This window comes from Daucus carota, chromosome 5, assembly GCF_001625215.2.
Source record: "Daucus carota subsp. sativus chromosome 5, DH1 v3.0, whole genome shotgun sequence".
Lineage (NCBI taxonomy): Eukaryota > Viridiplantae > Streptophyta > Magnoliopsida > Apiales > Apiaceae > Daucus > Daucus carota.
The window spans coordinates 34,202,353-34,219,707 of NC_030385.2; the positions used below are offsets into that span (position 1 = coordinate 34,202,353).

At 35.6% G+C, this 17,355-nt stretch overlaps 3 protein-coding genes and 1 non-coding gene across 5 annotated transcripts; 3 read left to right on the plus strand and 1 right to left on the minus strand.

Annotated features, from left to right (window-relative positions):
- The first annotated feature begins 3,234 nt into the window (after positions 1-3,234).
- Positions 3,235-4,688, plus strand: LOC108222612 (probable indole-3-pyruvate monooxygenase YUCCA10). The gene is made up of 4 exons (XM_017396508.2): positions 3,235-3,853; positions 3,961-4,194; positions 4,270-4,392; positions 4,485-4,688. The coding sequence occupies exons 1-4, from the start codon at positions 3,236-3,238 to the stop codon at positions 4,647-4,649; spliced, it is 1,140 nt and encodes a 379-aa protein (XP_017251997.1). The 5' UTR covers position 3,235; the 3' UTR covers positions 4,650-4,688.
- An 853-nt stretch (positions 4,689-5,541) lies between these two features.
- LOC108220834 (short-chain dehydrogenase reductase 3a) lies at positions 5,542-7,359 on the minus strand. Of its 2 annotated transcripts, none has more exons than XM_064094799.1 (3): positions 7,099-7,359; positions 6,755-6,817; positions 5,542-6,502 (listed from the first exon to the last, which is right to left on the minus strand). In XM_064094799.1, the coding sequence occupies exons 1-3, from the start codon at positions 7,116-7,118 to the stop codon at positions 5,695-5,697; spliced, it is 891 nt and encodes a 296-aa protein (XP_063950869.1). In that variant the 5' UTR covers positions 7,119-7,359; the 3' UTR covers positions 5,542-5,694. The 2 variants fall into 2 exon arrangements, with proteins under 2 accessions (XP_063950869.1, XP_017250188.1); XM_017394699.2 differs by having other exon boundaries at positions 5,542-6,499; positions 7,099-7,357.
- A 1,761-nt stretch (positions 7,360-9,120) lies between these two features.
- On the plus strand, positions 9,121-9,192 carry TRNAP-UGG (transfer RNA proline (anticodon UGG)). Its single transcript has one exon. It is a non-coding gene; the product is annotated as a tRNA-Pro (tRNA).
- A 1,928-nt stretch (positions 9,193-11,120) lies between these two features.
- LOC108219954 (RNA-binding protein BRN1) lies at positions 11,121-15,887 on the plus strand. The gene is made up of 9 exons (XM_017393557.2): positions 11,121-11,477; positions 11,622-11,704; positions 13,258-13,309; positions 13,402-13,527; positions 13,677-13,756; positions 13,870-14,052; positions 14,825-15,176; positions 15,263-15,406; positions 15,481-15,887. The coding sequence occupies exons 1-9, from the start codon at positions 11,318-11,320 to the stop codon at positions 15,606-15,608; spliced, it is 1,308 nt and encodes a 435-aa protein (XP_017249046.1). The 5' UTR covers positions 11,121-11,317; the 3' UTR covers positions 15,609-15,887.
- Positions 15,888-17,355: the final 1,468 nt, after the last annotated feature.

The following is a 17,355-nucleotide window of genomic DNA, read 5'->3' on the forward strand; positions in this document are numbered from 1 at the left end:
TACTTACAGCAAGACTTGGAGCATGTTGCGGGAACACTGCACTGGGCAGTTGAAAGAAGTGAGAGTTGCATGATTTATTCGCTAGATGTTGAAACTGGAATGTTACGAGACACATTATTACCGTTACCATGGGGTTCAGGTGATAATAAGATGGATGTTAGCTTGACGGATTTTGGTGAACACTCTCTTGCTGTTTGCGGAGCCAAACCAGATGCAAACACCTGGCGTTGTGTGATCATGCTAGTATATGATCATAATTTGAATAACTTATACACAATTGATTTGGAAAAGGATACATGTCATGTTCTTCGACCTCTGGTAGGTTTTAGAAACAATGGTGAAGCTCTGTTTCCTAATCTCGACCTTAATAATTGGGGACTAGTCTACAATAACATGGAAATTAAAGATTTTAAAGAATTTGTTTGGGAGATTGACTACGATGTGAGGTTTGTTACAACAAGGAATGGGCGTAAAGGCCAACGTGAACTCCAACGTGTACGACCATTTATCGAGACTCTGGTCCTCCTTAACGATAGACATGCCATGGAAACTCCAACTCCACGTTTTGAAGAGACAGATATGAAAGAAGATGTAGTGATTTAGGTAAATATTATTGGTATGTGCATTCATGCTTGCAAGTCACTAGATTTGCCAACAACCTATTTTTACACTTCCTTTGTACCCTTGTTTTACATGATAATTAGGATGAATCATCACCCTATTATTTACTTTTCATGGACATGCTGCTATTATATAAATTCCTGGTTTTTGTTTAATTATTTCTGACAAACTTATTGCTGATTGTATGTCTCAAATAAATTATAGAATACTGTACAATGTAACAGACTTTTGTGTAGAGAACCATCTGTTTAAGCCTCGGAAATTTGGAGTCCCGGAAAGAAAAATGCTTCTGCACTAGAGCAGCAGAGGTAGTTAAAGCAACTCCAACGCAGGCCTAACTCCTGCATTGGACCCCGTGAAAAGGTTTCCCATCACAAATTTAGCGTTGGAGCAAATGGGAAAAAGCGGTCCGGTCCCGCGAAGCTGGGCCTCGGCCATTTCTGGAGTCTTACTTTTATATCATATTTTATTTTATTTAAACACTCTGAATTGATCCAAGGACATATTATTATATACGATAAAATAACCTGGCAGGACTTATGCTACCATTATGCATTGGAGCTGAATCACCCAAGTTCCTTTTTGGCTTATGTGGCAACTTAATGGGACCCAAAAATAAGAGATTTGGGCTCTCCCATTGCCCATGCTCTTAGGTAGGAAGCAATCAGAATTCAGAATGTAGAACATCACACCTACTTAAGATTTATGCCTAAAATGGATTTCTATTTTATACTCTAAATCCACTCCGCGTCCCCTTCTATATATAATTTAATTTTGAGTTTTTTCTAAAATATCAAAAAGTTTTTAAAAATATAATATAATATACAATCTCAATTACTATTATTGCAACTGGATATCAACGGCAAATCATCGGCTTTCAGTTAGTCTTCCAACTAAACTTTTCCTACTCCCTCCGTACTTTTTGATGTCCATTTTGCTTTTGCATAAGTAAAAATGACTAATTTTTGATTAAATATTATAAATTATTTATTTATTATTTTTAAATTCTGAAAGTTGCATATTAAAATAGACTAAATATACTTTATAATTCTTATTATTTTTCACAATTATATGATACATATAAATTTAAGTCAAAATATAGTCAATTTGACTGGTCAACAGTTATGACGGAGAGAGTATACTATTTTTTCGAATACAAGTTTGGAAATATTTACTATTTTTTCGAAAACAAGTTTGGAAATATAAATATTTTAACATATTTATATATTTTAACAAGTTTGTCTTTATTTTCTAGGCCAATTTTTAGTCATTAACACATGTATTTCGTAGTAACATGATACAAGGCCTTTTGTCGTGGTGTGGAGCACACATGATAATCTAATACAGAAAAAATACACACACACATATTGATAATTGATAATCATGAAAATAAGGAGGGACTATGGGGTCGTTTGGGCAAATTTAAAAAAAATGACTTCTTATTTAAACTAGAGAAGTGGAGTAGAAGTGAGAAGAAAATAAGTTAATAAAGTGTTTGGAAAAGAAGCAGCAGCTGTGAAGGAGAAACTAGGATTCTCAGCTTGGCTTCTACTTCTTCTTTACACAAACGGGTTAAGAAAAGCAGAAGCCAGAACTTCTGGCAAACAAACAGGCCTATATATTTGTTCATGAACATCTTTCTGCGGAAATTTTGTGCTATTATCGGAGAGATCAATATCTGAATCCCTCGTTCATGCATGGGTTTATGCATTTAAAAAAATAGAATTAGAATTTAAAAAATGGGGTACAGTTGTATTCAATTTAATTTTACATTTTAAGAAAACTAATACATTATACAACCAAATTTATTTCAAATTAAAATAAATATTAGAATTTTGGATTATTTGATCATAATTTTATATAAATTTCAAATTTTTGAATATTTAATCAAAGTTTATATAATTTTAAAATTTTGGTTTAATTTAATTAGTATCATTGTAAATCCGTTATAATATAAGATTTAATATATTTTAGTATATTTATTAGTTAAAATGGTTGGCTAGACCATAACTGATTATCCAAAATTTGTTTACGTTGTGTTTTGAAGGATTGATTATAAAGAACTGATTATATTTTAAGAAAATATATTATTATCATTTTATATAATAATTAAATGTTTCATGTCTCTTGATTTTATAATATAAAATAAATTAGTTCTATATTACAAATCTAACATTATTATTATACCTTATTTTTATGAAAAAAAATTATTGCTATATTATATCTCTTAATATCCAATATTATTGTTCTTAAATCTCAATTTATTTATTCTTTTTAGTAATTTGTATCTTTCAATTTGAAATATTGTAAAATTTTATTTTTAAAAATATTATTTTCATCATTATACATTAAATAAATATTAACATTTTTATCTAAAAAAAAACCGCGTGTCATGATACTGTTGCCATTCCAAGATTTAAAGAGTTGATTGGCGGACTCTTAGAAAACCACCCTGCACGCACTACTATAAGCGAACTACTGAACTCCTAGCTAGTACATTGTATCGGAATTACAAAGTAAGTGTACCCGAGAGTTTTCACTGACGAATCCAATATAAATATCCAACTCATGTCCTCATTTTGCATGCTTATAACTTTTCACTGATCACTTTCTCATGGATGTTAAAGAAACCGTTGTAATCATAGTAGGTGCGGGTCCTTCCGGGCTTGCAACAGCAGCATGTTTAAAAGCACAATCAATCCCTTACATGATTCTCGAAAGAGAAAATTGTTTTGCTTCTTTATGGAAGCACAAGTCGTATGATCGCCTCCATCTTCATCTGGCTAAACAGTTTTGTCAACTCCCTTTCATGTCTTTTCCGAAATCATCTCCAACTTTTGTTCCCAAGAAGGAATTCTTGCAATACTTAGATGATTATGTCACACATTTTGCTATAAATCCTTTGTACCAAAGACTAGTTGTGTCCGCATTTTACAATGAAAGCTTGGGTAAGTGGAATGTTAAGGCTACCAACGGTGTTTCTGGTGAGCTTGAGGAATACATCAGCAGGTTTTTGGTTGTGGCCACTGGAGTGACTTGTGATGCTTATATACCCAAAGTTGAAGGGTTGAGTAAGTTTGCGGGGGATGTGATACATTCAACTCAATATAAATCCGGTGGTATTTATGAAAATCAACATGTCCTGGTTGTTGGCAGTGGAAATTCTGGCATGGAGATCGCTTTTGATCTTGCAAATCATGGTGCTAAAGCTTCAATCGTTGTCAGAAGTCCGGTAAACCAATTTCTTTCTTGTATTTTAGTATAAGTGTTTATCTCAATTTATGGGGCCGTTTGGCTTAAAAGTACTTATTGCATGAGAAGTAACTTGAAAATGTATAGGTACATGTTCTGTCAAGAGGAATGGTGTACTGGGGGCTAAAGTTACTGAACTACTTTCCGTATTACATAGTCGACTCCTTGATGGTGTTGCTTAGCAAGATAAAGTACGGAGATTTAAGCAAGTATGGAATCTGCAGGCCGCAAGAAGGACCCTTTTCATTAAAAGTTAAGTATGGTAAGTTTCCTGTTATCGATGTCGGGACATGCAGCAAAATCAAGTCTGGTGAGATTCAGGTATAACTCATATTGTGTATACAGTTGATGTAGATTCAAGAAATATTTAGAGTTATGATTCTCGATTGTTTGCAGGTTTTGCCTGGATTGAGAAGCATAGGTGAGACTGAAGTGATATTTGAGGATGGCAGGTCCTACCCATTTGATTCTATCATTTTTGCAACTGGCTTCACCAGATCCACCAAGGCGTGGCTCAAGGTAAAACTAAAACTTTCACAATCTCATTGTGAACTTGATAATGCATAAATTCATATGGTGATCAACTTTTACTTGGGTATATGATGAGACAGGGAGATGAATATCTTCTCAACGATGACGGGCTTCCAAAACCTGAATTTCCGAACCACTGGAAGGGAGAGAAGGGATTGTACTGTGTGGGACTGGCAAGAAGAGGCTTGTATGGAGCTGCTATGGATGCTCAGAACGTGGCCAATGATATCAACAACCTTGTTTGATTTTTATTATGTTTTTTACTTTTGGTTTGAATGGAGAATAAGGGATTAAACTTTATATTATTTCAAGCTTAATTTAAATGTGTTTTGTTACTCCATCCGTACGTTCACTTCAAAGTAGTCTTTGGTATGTATTGGGATAATTAATCAACACCAGCAACCAACAAGTCCATCTGGTAAAAGCATCACCATTCACCAGTGTCTCCTGGCCCCTGGGTGGTACTGTGGAAGGATTTGAAAAACGTGGTGCAATTAACAAGTCTTGAACTAATTGAGTCTAATTTATCCGACACTTTTAATATTTCCTCTCCTTTTTTTTTTGGAGTAAGTGGACCTCAGCAGTCGTTCTGTTGTTCTACAATATTTCAGCCATGAGGCATAAGTTAAAGAATTATTCACCAGAATAGATTCTTTACCAGAAAGACTATGGATATCATACCTTTACAACATATCAGCCACGATGCAATTAGTTGGAGAACTATTCACCAAAATGTCTCGGATTCTTACCAGAAAGACTAAGGAATTGCAGAACTATTCACCAAAATAGTCTTTAACCAGAAAAACTATGGATACTTCCACAATATTTCAGCCACGACGCAATTAGTTGATGAATTACTCACCTCCATCTAAAACCTTAAGGTGTTAGAGGAAGACTCTAACAAGATCTTATACTCTTCAACAAACATTAAAAGGCCACTTAATTTCACTCTCTTTTCTTGTGAGATGTCTCACTTGAGATGACTTCTGGAGAACAAATAAAAAGAGCAGAAAAATTCTATCAAGAGCGTTATATGATTTGAAAGATGTTGCTACCTATGGTCACAAGTATTATGTAACAAGTATCAGCACAGTCCCATCATCTCCTGCTGCTATAAGAGGAGGGAATTTCAGGACAGAGTGAAAAATATGTAACTTACTGAAGGAAGAGTTTAAGATGTTGGTGTAAGAAGGCTACTATAATGTACATGATTAATGCTCTAGATAGAGATGACAAAACAGAAATTCTAATAAACTAGTAGTACAATAAGTCAGTGTACAACTTGCATTCTTATTGTAATTGACCTGGTGCTGGAAACTCCAAAGCCTTGAAGGATGTAAAACCGCCATCTACTACAAGATTATGCCCAGTAACGTACTTGGCATCATCGGATGCAAGATAGAGTGCAGCATTGGCTACATCAACCGGCTCACATTTTGCTCCCTTTAGTGCACCTGCATTATGAATCATTTCAATGAGCCTTTGTGTTTCCACTCCTGGAAAGAACCGGCTCATGTCTTCAATGGAAAATGCGGTTGGAATTGCAAATGGTGATATGCAATTAATTCGGATCCCATGTTTGCACAACTCTGATGCAACAGATTTCACCATTCCTATCACTGATGACTTTGATACTGAATATGTATGCGGCGCTAAACCCCCCATTAGCCCAGTGACACTTGTCGTGCACAGGATGGAACCACTTTGACGCGGTATCATCACACGGGAAGCGTGCTTGATCCCTGCTAAAATCCCTCTGACGTTAATTGCCATGACTTGGTCAAACATTGCAAGATCTAGGTCAATTATGCTAGGAGGAGTGTGGCATGCGACACCTGCATTATTGTACATAATGTCCAAGTGTCTGTATTTGGAGACAACATAGTCAACTGCATTGGAGATATCATACTCTTTCGTCACATTGCAGGGGAAGAATGAGGCATTTGATCCAAGTTCTGTTGCTAGGTCCATGCCACATTGATGCTGAATATCAGCAATCACAACTTTGGCTCCTTGGGAGATAAACCGGGTTGCAGTTTCTTTCCCAATGCCACTTGCTGCTCCAGTAATCAGAGCCACCTTGCCTTCAAGCTTGCTTCATTGTAAACAAATAGACCGATTATAACCTCTATCACTGTTATCTAATTTACTTTTCTTTTTTCCGTGACAAGGTGTACCCAAAAAACAAAATTGTGTTTTTCCTTCTACATTTTGTTATAACGAAACTCTTTTTAGTTAATTCTTGTATAATTTGGGGTAGGATTTAGCTAAGATCTAGTCCATGTATGGACAATGATAAGCTACTATCACAAATAATTTTAGTCGCAATATGCAATACAATGTAACAGACCTTTGTGCAGAGAAGCGTCTGTCGAAGCCTCGGGAATTCAGAGTTCCGGAAAGAAAAATGCATCTGCAGTACAGCAGCAAATGTAGGATGCAATTAAAATGTAGCACATCATGCCTACTTAAGATTTACACCTAAGATGAATTTCTTCTTTTTACTCTAAGCCACAGAATCCCCTTTCATTATATCATAATCTCATTTTCAGGCCAATTATTAGTCATAAACACGTATCATTCGTCGTAAAATGAAAGAACACCCAAACATACTAAGAGAACACAAATTATAATCATATACAGAAAACACACACATATTGATAAATAAGAACAGAATGAGGGACTATTACAGACCTGGATCTGCTCTTGAGCATCTTTCTGCTGGAATTAATTTGTGTTCTAGAAGAGAGCAATTTTTGTAATCCTTCCTTCAGTTTAAGGTACCAACCTAAAAGTAAAAGGTGTAGAGAAGCAAATTAGGGATTAGGATTGAGCTTATTGATAAAATATTGACTTTGGTTAGAAGCTGAGATGAGCAAAGTTTATTTCTTTTTTCTTTTTCCTTTTTTTTTCTCACTAATGCTGAGTTCTCACATAAATCACATTTTTTATGTTTTGATATGCAAATTTGCTTCATACACAGTTTATCTCCTCATACACTATTTATTAGCTTACTGGTGAGGGACTAATGTTTCTGGCCAAGTTACTGATGTTGTATCTTCTGCGGTTATTTACATGAGAAATCAAGTCTTACCCGACGTTGTTAATATGCACGGATAAGTATGTTATAACAATTATTTGTCAGGTGTCAACAAAATGGGCGAGGCATAAAGGGTCAAATTAAAACACAAAATCTATTCAAGAAAATATCAAACAATAAACTACCGATATTAGTACTCCATATCAGAAGGCTTTGGTAGTTGCTACTTGCTACACACTGCTTAATTTAAGACTAACGAACCAGCCTTGATAAGGAGGGATTCAGGGCAGGTATTCGGTGAGCTGTCTGGAGCGGGTGTGGTTCGAATCATATGACCTTTTGGATCAACGCAAAGCCCTGTTTTTATCGGAGCAGTTCACACATTTGTGACAACAAATTCTTGACCAGTTGGAAGACAAGTGAATTATGCAACATGATCTGTAAGACCCTATTGGGATTTGGGAGGATCCTGGGAGTTCACTTTTAGCTCTAGTGGATGGACAAAAGAAAAATATATCACTTGTTAGTACTCAAGTAACAGTGTCTCTTATACTGGAGTACAAGTTTGTAAATTTTAGAATTTTATTATAATTTGAGTAAATGACAAAGTGGTGGCTGTAGTTTTCCAAATTTTACAAAATATTGGCCGGAGTTCAAAAATTACAAACTGGTGGCTGGACTTTATCTCCGTCTTTTAATAAGGTGGCCGCCGTCAAGGTCCGTTAATCTAAACCGTTAAGTCCAAACAAAAATAAAGAATAGAAGGGTAAAAGCGGGTTTCTACACAAATTCAGGCACAGCCGTCCAAAACTCCACACCACCTCCAGAAACTACAGATTGGGGTTTTAATGTCTAATTAATTGATCGTGAAATTGATTTGAGGTTTGAGTTAGAACATGGAGGGGAGTATTCAAGGGCTTGATTGTAGGCAACGGAGGGTGGGAGCCGCGACGGCGTAACTATCGGTGACGGCTCGATGACGGCGGAGAAGCGGGGGAGAAACGGAGGGGTGAAGCTGGAAAGAAGAGGAAGATGAACACAAAGGTTTGGGTTTGAGTTTGTGTGTGCAGAAGACGAAAAAACATGTGAAACTACCTGATGAGTGAGATTTTTTAACACTGTTTTTGGAGAGAAGATTAGAGGCTGTAGAAAGCACGGGATTGAGCTGGACAAAGGTCGGAGGGAGAGGAGGGGACAGGAACGGTGCCGCCGCCGAGCCGTCTAGCTGACAGAAAGAGGAAGATGAAGGAGAGAGGGGAATGTTAAAGGGTACTATGGTAATTTCCCCGCTCATGACAAATAATTTTTATCAAAAATTCATTTTATTCATGGTTCCGTTAAGTCCGTTAACGATAATTTAACGGCAGCCACCTTATTAAAAGACGGAAGTAAACTTCGGCCACCATTTTGTAGTTTTTGAAGTTCAGCCAATATTTTGTAAAATTTGGAAAACTACAGCCACCACTTTGTCATTTACTCTTATAATTTTAAAAACTAATTTACTAAATATGTATTCAAAATTATAAAACTTATAATATATTGTTTACAATTATATAATTCTGAATTTCAAATAACAAAGTTAGTGGCCTAGCCAAACGCTCTATTATTAATTTGCTCTACAAAACCGGCACTTTATATTTGAAACTATTCTCAATGTTTAATATGACTCATCATATGGGCATTTGGTCTAGTGGTATGATTCTCGCTTTGGGTGCGAGAGGTCCCGAGTTCGATTCTCGGAATGCCCCTTTTTAACTACAAATTTACCAGTATTTTGCATTTGAGGACCGGTGCAAGCTGTGGCCTGCGTGAACTGATGTGTTTCCATTATTAATAACAAACTGACACCAGCAAAGCCTGTAAGAAACTCGGATTCTCGGGGGGCTACTTATATTATATGCTGATCATTTTCTGAGTTATGTCGACTATCAGTGTAGCAGACAGCATTTAAAGTGAATTATGATTTGGTTTAGGCATTACACCTGTTAATGATAAAGTTGGTAAGCTGCTATTGTGTCTTCATCTCGCAGATGTACTCTGCAATATTCAACATTGTTCTTTTCAGTTTTTTTTTTTTTTTTTTGAAAAGCCAATTCATTAGACACAAAACGAACAACTTAACAGTTGACGCTTTTATTGTGAGACTATGTTGTCAAAATTCTCAAGTATCATGTTTTCCATAAAATTGTGACTGATATCAAGAATTCTACTTGAAATAATTAAGTTTCGTATTAGTAATCTAAACATTTTTGTGATTAAGAATTAGGGTCATTCTTATTAGTCACAACTATTCTGTTATAAATCATATTTTATGCTGATAACTAACATCACTGTTCAAGTCTGTGGAGGACCCGACGCAATTAAATTTTTTAGATTTAATCTTAGATAATGTTTATAAACACATGTCACGTGTGCACCTAAATAATATATTCAATATGTTTATGATTAAATAGATATTAACTTACAACAACTTCAACCATAAAAAAGATTCCCAACCAAAAAATATTCGGTATACCGAAAAACATTTTTATAAAAAATGTCATGAGAATATCATACTCTAATCACATTTTCCTCTTGCCTATAATTTTAACCAAATTCTTGTGCAGGTCTATTTTGTCAAACCACTACAATTATGTAGCAAATGTCACATCACCAATTAGCATATTAAAATATTTCATTTTATTTATAATAACTTGAAATAATAATAATATGTTATATTTAAATATGGTCAATCAATATGTTCAACACTATCAAAACAAAATGTGTTTACGGTTTAAGCAAATTTTATATACTCCTCTGTCCCAAAATAAGTGTCGTTTTGACTTTCGGCACGTAATTTAAGGTGCAAGAAAAGCATACTTCTCCACATTATTTTTCAAATTTTATTTTTCTAAACAAAAATATAGATGTTAAACTTTTATTCAAAAAAAGAAAATTTAAAAAATAATATGTAGAAATATGATTTTTTTTGCATCCCAAATTACGTATAAAAAATCAAAATAACACTTATTTTGGGACAGAGAGAGTAATGTCTTGTATGTGCAATTTAAACAACCATTATAATCAACATATTTGAAGTCCTTTAATTTAACATCGTTAGATTATAGAGGGTAACTCGGACTGGGTTTTTCAATATCCAAATCAAAATTCAATTTTTTTTTATAAGATTCAGACCCATCCGGACTCGAAAATCGAGACATGATTCTGATTCAACGAGTTTCGGATCGGAATTTATCGAATTCAACGAATGTTAACACAAATTAAAATTTTAATTTTAAAATCGGAATCCTGAAATATTAGTCCGTCAAACATGCTTTATGTCTACGTTGATTGTTGTGGGAATAATATTTTGGAGGTCCAATTTAATTTAATTTAGTTCAAACTTCGAATTGTCGATAAAAAAATATAAGCAAAGCGGAATGAAAGCCGGTCCCACCAAAGTTTTCGCTTTGGTATAAGGACGAGTTGGACATTTAAAAGGATAAAAACGTCCCCCAGGATTACGTAAGCGTGTCTTGTCGATTCCGTTCTCCGTTGCAACTTCCAACTAGCAAGAAAGTGCTGAGCAGTTGCTTAACCCAATGGCAGTTTCGTAATAAACCCAAGAAACACTGGCATTTGTTCTCCCCCATTAACAATGTACTACAAAAATAAATTAAAACACAGAGCATTAAAAGAAGCCCCACTTTCCCCCAAATAGTGCGTCAATTTTCAATTTATTTTTCCTTTTCCAGAAACAATAAACTCAACATAGTAGTTTTAGAGAGAGAAAGCTGCTCCCTGTTCTAGAGAGAGAAAGCTGAGCCGATCAACACAGAGCTTTAAACACAGCTATACTTGCAGCCTATACATACATACATACATATATCAGCAATGGCGGAGGAGAGGAGAGACAGCGAGGAGAGCGTGAAGCTGTTCGTAGGCCAAGTCCCTAAGCAAATGACGGAGACGCAGCTTGTTGAATTGTTTGAACAAGTTGCTCTCGTTGACCAGGTCAACATCATCAAAGACAAAATCACGCGAGCTTCTCGAGGTGATTAGCATGTTTGTTTGGAGTTATTGAGTTTGATTTTGTGGATTTGGACTGTAATGTAACGAATTAGTGGTCTTAGTTGTGCTGATTATGATTTTTTAGTTAGTTTAATTGTGTTTTGTATCGGTACTTTGTGTTTGACAGGGTGTTGTTTTCTGATATGTCCGTCTAGAGAAGAGGCTGACAAGGCGGTGAATGCTTTGCATAATAAGAAAACGCTGCCTGGCGTAAGTTGCTTTCGGATCTTAATTATGTTTTTTTTGTTGAATTGCGGTACTAGAGTTTAATTGGAAATGTGTTTTAAGTTAAATAGTGATTTAGGAACTTAAAATAGCGGAATGTAGTTAGGTTTGGACTGGATTGACTTGTTAAGTTGAATTTCTCAGAGTATTAGAAAGTGCTGACTTGAGCAATCAATTAAACAAATTGTATAAAATTTCTAAGTCCATTTGGATATAGTATTTGTTCTGATTGAAAATAAGTAAAGTCTTCAATTTCTCATTGTGTACATCTACAGTAATTTCCAGTTCAACCTGAAGTGCTTTATCGTGATATTTGCTGTTTTTATGACAATGTTGTTAAATAACCTACAAGAGGCTTGGTTTCCAATTTTCCACATTTGACAATGACTTCTTGATTGAAACTTAATTGAAGTAGAGCAACTTAAGTTGTAAGATGTTTAAGTGCCTAGAAGATCATATTTTATCGATGGTTGAACAAGTTTGCTTGATAGTTTACAGCACATTGATTTTCAAAAATATGTTCATTTGCTGAAAATTAAACATGTTACTGTTAGTTTTTCGCCTGAAAGTAATGTCGGAATGCTTCAGCCAATATGAACTTGCTTTTGAGCTGACTTTTCTAGTAAAATCACTTACTAGAGCAGCACAATTTTTTTTACATAGTAAGATAACATATCTTGATGTTGCGTAGATTAATATTTTTAGTTAATGTTTTTTTGGAACAACTAGTATAAAAAAATGTAATAATGAGATTAGCACTCATCTTTAAGTCTAGAAAATGTTTTCACATGGACTATCCATTCCTCTGGATCTGTGGACGCATTAAAACTGGATACTCTAATTCTAAACATAAAGATTTTGTAAATTTCTGTTTAAATCTGGGAGGATCTAGTCACTACTGTTGGGTGTGTCTAGGGGCTTGGATGATGAGGAGAATTTGAATTTATGTTTTGCTTTGTCAAGGGCCTCAAGGCAATGTATGGACTTTTACCATTTGATAATCCTCATGACATGTTAGCAGAGGGGGGGTGATAAGTAAGGGTCTGTTTGGGAGTGTTGTTCAAAAATGTTGTGCTGTTTCAGATTACTGTTTGGTAATATTTTTTATATTTGCACGTTTTGAGGTATAATGTGAAAAATAATATTTTTGGTGAATTTTGATATTTAAATCTGTCACAGCTTCTCGCAAAAGTTGAAAAGCAGCTATTTTTCAAATGCTTGGGGACATGCTTTCTCTAAAAAAATTGTTATGCCGAAAAGCTGCGTACAAATTTATCAAACAACTTTTACCTGAATTTTCAGCAAAAAATCGCTTCTGCTGTCTGCAACAGCCTACCAAATGGGACCTCAAAAGAACATATCACCAGATAAACTTGTAATATATGTGGATAAGCAATGAATAGGTCTTTAGCATAATCACAAGCCTGTTTAAGTGCCACACAACTTTCAGTAACCCATTATAATGAGTTTAAACATTTCAATACTCTACTCACTTTCAAATTTCTTTGAGTAAAGGACATATTTTATGTGTTTTACAGGCATCTAGCCCACTTCAAGTGAAGTATGCAGATGGAGAGTTGGAAAGATTAGGTATATCATAATTTGCAACCTCATTTTTATTTTCAACATTCATTTATTGTTTGATTAGATACTTCAAAAATTTAGTGTTTTTCTCTAACCAGAACACAAGCTCTTTGTTGGTATGCTTCCAAAAAATGTGACGGAGGTTGAAGTTTCTGACTTGTTTTCGCAATATGGGGACATTAAAGACTTGCAAATTTTGCGAGGTTCTCAGCAGACAAACAAAGGTGCTCTTTTATTTCTTCAAAGCATGTCTTTAAATATTGTAATGATAATAATATGTATTTTACAGCCTTAACTTCATCACTTATCTTATTACCTGATTGTTTCTAAATGCTTCTAAAGTTTTGACCGGATATCTATTATATTAATACAGGCTGTGCTTTTCTGAAATATGAGACAAAAGAACAAGCACTTGCAGCCATAGCGGCCCTAAATGGGAATCACAGAATGGAGGTTTGCCACGAGTGTCTTTTAATCAATTGTTTATTTTTATTATTGTCTTTTAATCAATTGTTTTGACTAAGTGAGGAGATGATTAACTCATTGTTGTCACTTGTGTATATTAGGGTTCAACTGTTCCTTTAGTTGTCAAGTGGGCAGATACTGAGAAGGAAAGATTAGCTCGGAGGGCTCAGAAGGCTCAGTCACAGCCTCTCAATATGGTGAACTCCGACTCTCCACAGCATCAATCATTATTTGGAGCCATGCCAATGGGATATATGTCCCCGTACAATGGTTATGGATACCAGGTCTGTTTCCTTGGTGTCTTCACATTTGGTTTAGTATTTATTGGCTTGGATTAATCACTGGAAATGATTATTAATCCTCTAAAAAATGATCCTGCATTGTTTTGAATAACTTGGTGGGGATTAGAAGTCGAAAAGCTAATATTGAATTAAAAAAAAAAGCTTAATAGGTGGGACCGCGTTCTCGACCAATATATGGGAATGGATTAAATATTGTGCTGAGTGCTAAATATGAGTTAATATTTGTACTACTGTGTTATAATATACTCATGTTCAAAAATATAAGTGGCACAATAGTCCAGACAGTAAATAATCTCACTCGTGTAATGTACCACACTAACATGGATTAACATTTTTACAATAATAAATAATCCTTTTACTGATACATTGGAAGAGGATCTCCAGTTACAGTACTTGCAAATAAACATATGCTTATTGTTTGCTGGAAATATTCTGTAACTTAGGGAAAGATTTGTAACTATTGATCTTGTAAAAGGGGCAATAAAATTGAGAAAATGGAGTAAACAATGGTTTAACAAGTCAAAGAGGAGAGGTGAGATATGTGATTCCTCCTTTTTCCCCAAGTCCTGTTCTGATACAGTATACACTATACTATGATAGCTGCTTGGTCCTCTTCCATAGACGACAAAATACATTTCAAGATGGTAACTCTTTTCAGCGCCCCAGGGTTCATTTTGCTTTCTTGGTTGTGCTTGTATTGATATACCCGATAAAAAAGGAAGTGCAATTTGATGAACATTTATTGTCTTAGTAGGCTCCTGGAACTTATGGACCAATGCCACATCGCCTTCCACCATTGCAAAATCGAAATTCTTTCAATAATATGCTATCATCAGTCAACCAAGGAAGTGCAGTGCGTGGATCTAGACCTGAATTCTCCCCTAGAATGGCCCCAAGAAATTATACCATGCCACGAGCAGGGTATCTGGGTTCTGCTTATCCAGCAGTGACCGGAGTTCAATATCCTTTAGCATACTCTGGGGGAATAATGAGTAACAGGCCCTTAAGTGGTCCTCAGGGTCCTATACCACCCGCTGCAAACAATTATTTGGCAGCATCATCAAGTGTCCCTATTGTCACCACCAGTTCAGGAGGTCAACTAGAAGGTTGTGTTACTAGTCTCTTGTTAATGATATTATATTTATGTATTTTTACCCATATCTAATTGATGAATCTTATTTTGTAAATACAGGTCCACCTGGTGCTAATTTATTTATCTATCATATTCCTCAAGAGTTTGGTGACCAAGAGCTGGCTAGTGCATTCCAGGCATTTGGTAGGGTCTTAAGTGCCAAAGTTTTTGTTGACAAAGCAACCGGAGTGAGCAAATGTTTTGGTATGAAGTTTTATATCTTAGGATTTGAGTTTGGAGTATATATTATTTTTCATCTAACTAGCCTTTCATAGCAGGATTTGTAAGTTATGACTCACCAGCAGCTGCGCAATCTGCCATTAGTACGATGAATGGTTTCCAGTTAGGTGGTAAGAAGTTAAAGGTTCAACTTAAAAGAGACAACAAACAGAACCAGTTGTACTGACTTGATTGGAGGTAAGCTCAGGAAGAAAGCAGCTATCTCTGTCGTAAGTGCTCGCATTCAACATGATTACGTCAGGTTACTGCAGCTCCTCAGCTATTGTGGGTAGGATTCGTGACTGTTAGTGGTCATATGCAATTAGCCCTTCCTAATTGTAGTGGCCTTCCAGCATTCAAGCCCATGATACTGTAATTATTCAAATCTGTGCAATTGTATTTTGTAATTTCTTGTAACATGTAATTCCATTAGACATTGATTAATTTATTGATTTTTCTCCCAAAACCTGGTTTTTGCCGCAGAACTCATAAGCTTTCCAGAACTAGTCTCTGCTCATGCCCATAATATTACCTCATTAGTTTACTTTAGGCATCAGTAGGCAAAAATAAATAAAACTCAGCCGTCCTGTTATGACCTACAAATGTTCTTTACTGGCTGTTGATTGTACTCTATGAATGTCTTTTGTCATATTTGTCTACGTATCTGCAGCCTTTCCCATGTGTATGACCTCTATTTGAGATTCTAGGGATTAAGTTGTGAACCAGAGGGGTCCAAGTCATTGTTTTCCCTGCTGTTGCAAACTGCAAAATTATGTTTAGTATCCACCCTGTGTTCTTGCTGTGGAACTGCTTGCTGCTGCAGAGATTCTTCACTCTTCAGGTGATTATCTTAATTTGCCATGTGCATTAATAGTAATCTTTGTTTTATATGTTTACATCTATCGACTTGTGATGTATTACTGGCGTTCCTTTCCGTGCTACTATTTGGAGTAAGTATAGTATCTGAAATGGGTCATACGAATACTTCCCTTTAATGTCATTCCTAATTTCACTTTTTTGTGCTACCCCCTGCTTCGCCCAGATTAATTACTGCAAAGTTGCAGTTGCGGTTTAACGGAGTTTTAACGCCAAGTCCTTAGAATCAGAACTGAAGTTATAGCCATTCGGACAAACTAGCATATGCTAGTCAGCTAGTGTTTCCAGTGATCTGAGTATCATTCGACCACTTGCAAGTGTTGTCGTGCTATGTTATAGGTATAGAAGCTGTTCCAAAATATAGAGAAATTGCAAAAGTTGGTTCATACAATCTAAAGATCCTCAAAAGAGTGACCTGCAGGGGTATCCGTGTCTTGGTGTTTTTTTTTTTTTTTTTACAATGCGGGCTTATTTGCCTTACAAATTAGTATATGTTCTAATAATTCTCGAGTGAGCCAGAGTCGAACCCGGTGTCCCGGGACAAGAGAGGATAAGCCCACCACTTGGGCTATCCAATCGTGCTCTGGTTCTTAATCTTAAAGCCTTTAGTTCATCCGATCTGAAGTCTTTAGTTCTTGAAGAGCTTGCTATACAAATCTAACTAAGCATCCGTGTCTTTGGGCATAATCCCTAGGTGAAAATACCCCTTCCTTTTGGTTTTTCAGCTTTAGGGTGAAGAACCTTGATGCCCTAACCTTCAGGTTTGTCTTATCTTAGATCATGGACGGGTCCAAGAGGCCGTTTGGTTGGCAGGAAGTTCTTGGGGTATTTTAAATGGCTGGGAAGTGACAATCTATCAGGTTGTTTGGTTTACCAAAAACACAGGAAGTCTAACTAACTGGGAAGTTGTAATACCTGTGAAACCTAGGAAGTTACTTACCCACTCCCCCCTCCCCTCGGTCACTCACACTTCCACCTTTAACTTTAATGTATAAATCTGAAAATATATAAACAATTCTAAAATTGATACATATAATAGTAAAAAAGTTAAATATTAA

Excerpts from the sequence above, each read along its gene's own strand:
- LOC108220834 (XM_064094799.1), bottom strand. The coding sequence starts at position 7,118 with ATGCTCAAGAGCAGATCCAG. Across the intron at positions 6,818-7,098 it reads ATGCTCAAGAGCAGATCCAG|ATGCATTTTTCTTTCCGGAA; the intron begins GTCTGTAATAGT and ends GCTGTACTGCAG. Across the intron at positions 6,503-6,754 it reads AGACGCTTCTCTGCACAAAG|AAGCAAGCTTGAAGGCAAGG; the intron begins GTCTGTTACATT and ends TTGTTTACAATG.
- LOC108219954 (XM_017393557.2), top strand. The coding sequence starts at position 11,318 with ATGGCGGAGGAGAGGAGAGACAGCGAGGAGAGCGTGAAGCTGTTCGTA. Across the intron at positions 11,705-13,257 it reads ATAAGAAAACGCTGCCTGGC|GCATCTAGCCCACTTCAAGT; the intron begins GTAAGTTGCTTT and ends TGTGTTTTACAG. Across the intron at positions 15,407-15,480 it reads CGGAGTGAGCAAATGTTTTG|GATTTGTAAGTTATGACTCA; the intron begins GTATGAAGTTTT and ends CTTTCATAGCAG.
- LOC108222612 (XM_017396508.2), top strand. The coding sequence starts at position 3,236 with ATGGATGTTAAAGAAACCGTTGTAATCATAGTAGGTGCGGGTCCTTCC. Across the intron at positions 4,195-4,269 it reads TCAAGTCTGGTGAGATTCAG|GTTTTGCCTGGATTGAGAAG; the intron begins GTATAACTCATA and ends GATTGTTTGCAG. Across the intron at positions 4,393-4,484 it reads CCACCAAGGCGTGGCTCAAG|GGAGATGAATATCTTCTCAA; the intron begins GTAAAACTAAAA and ends ATGATGAGACAG.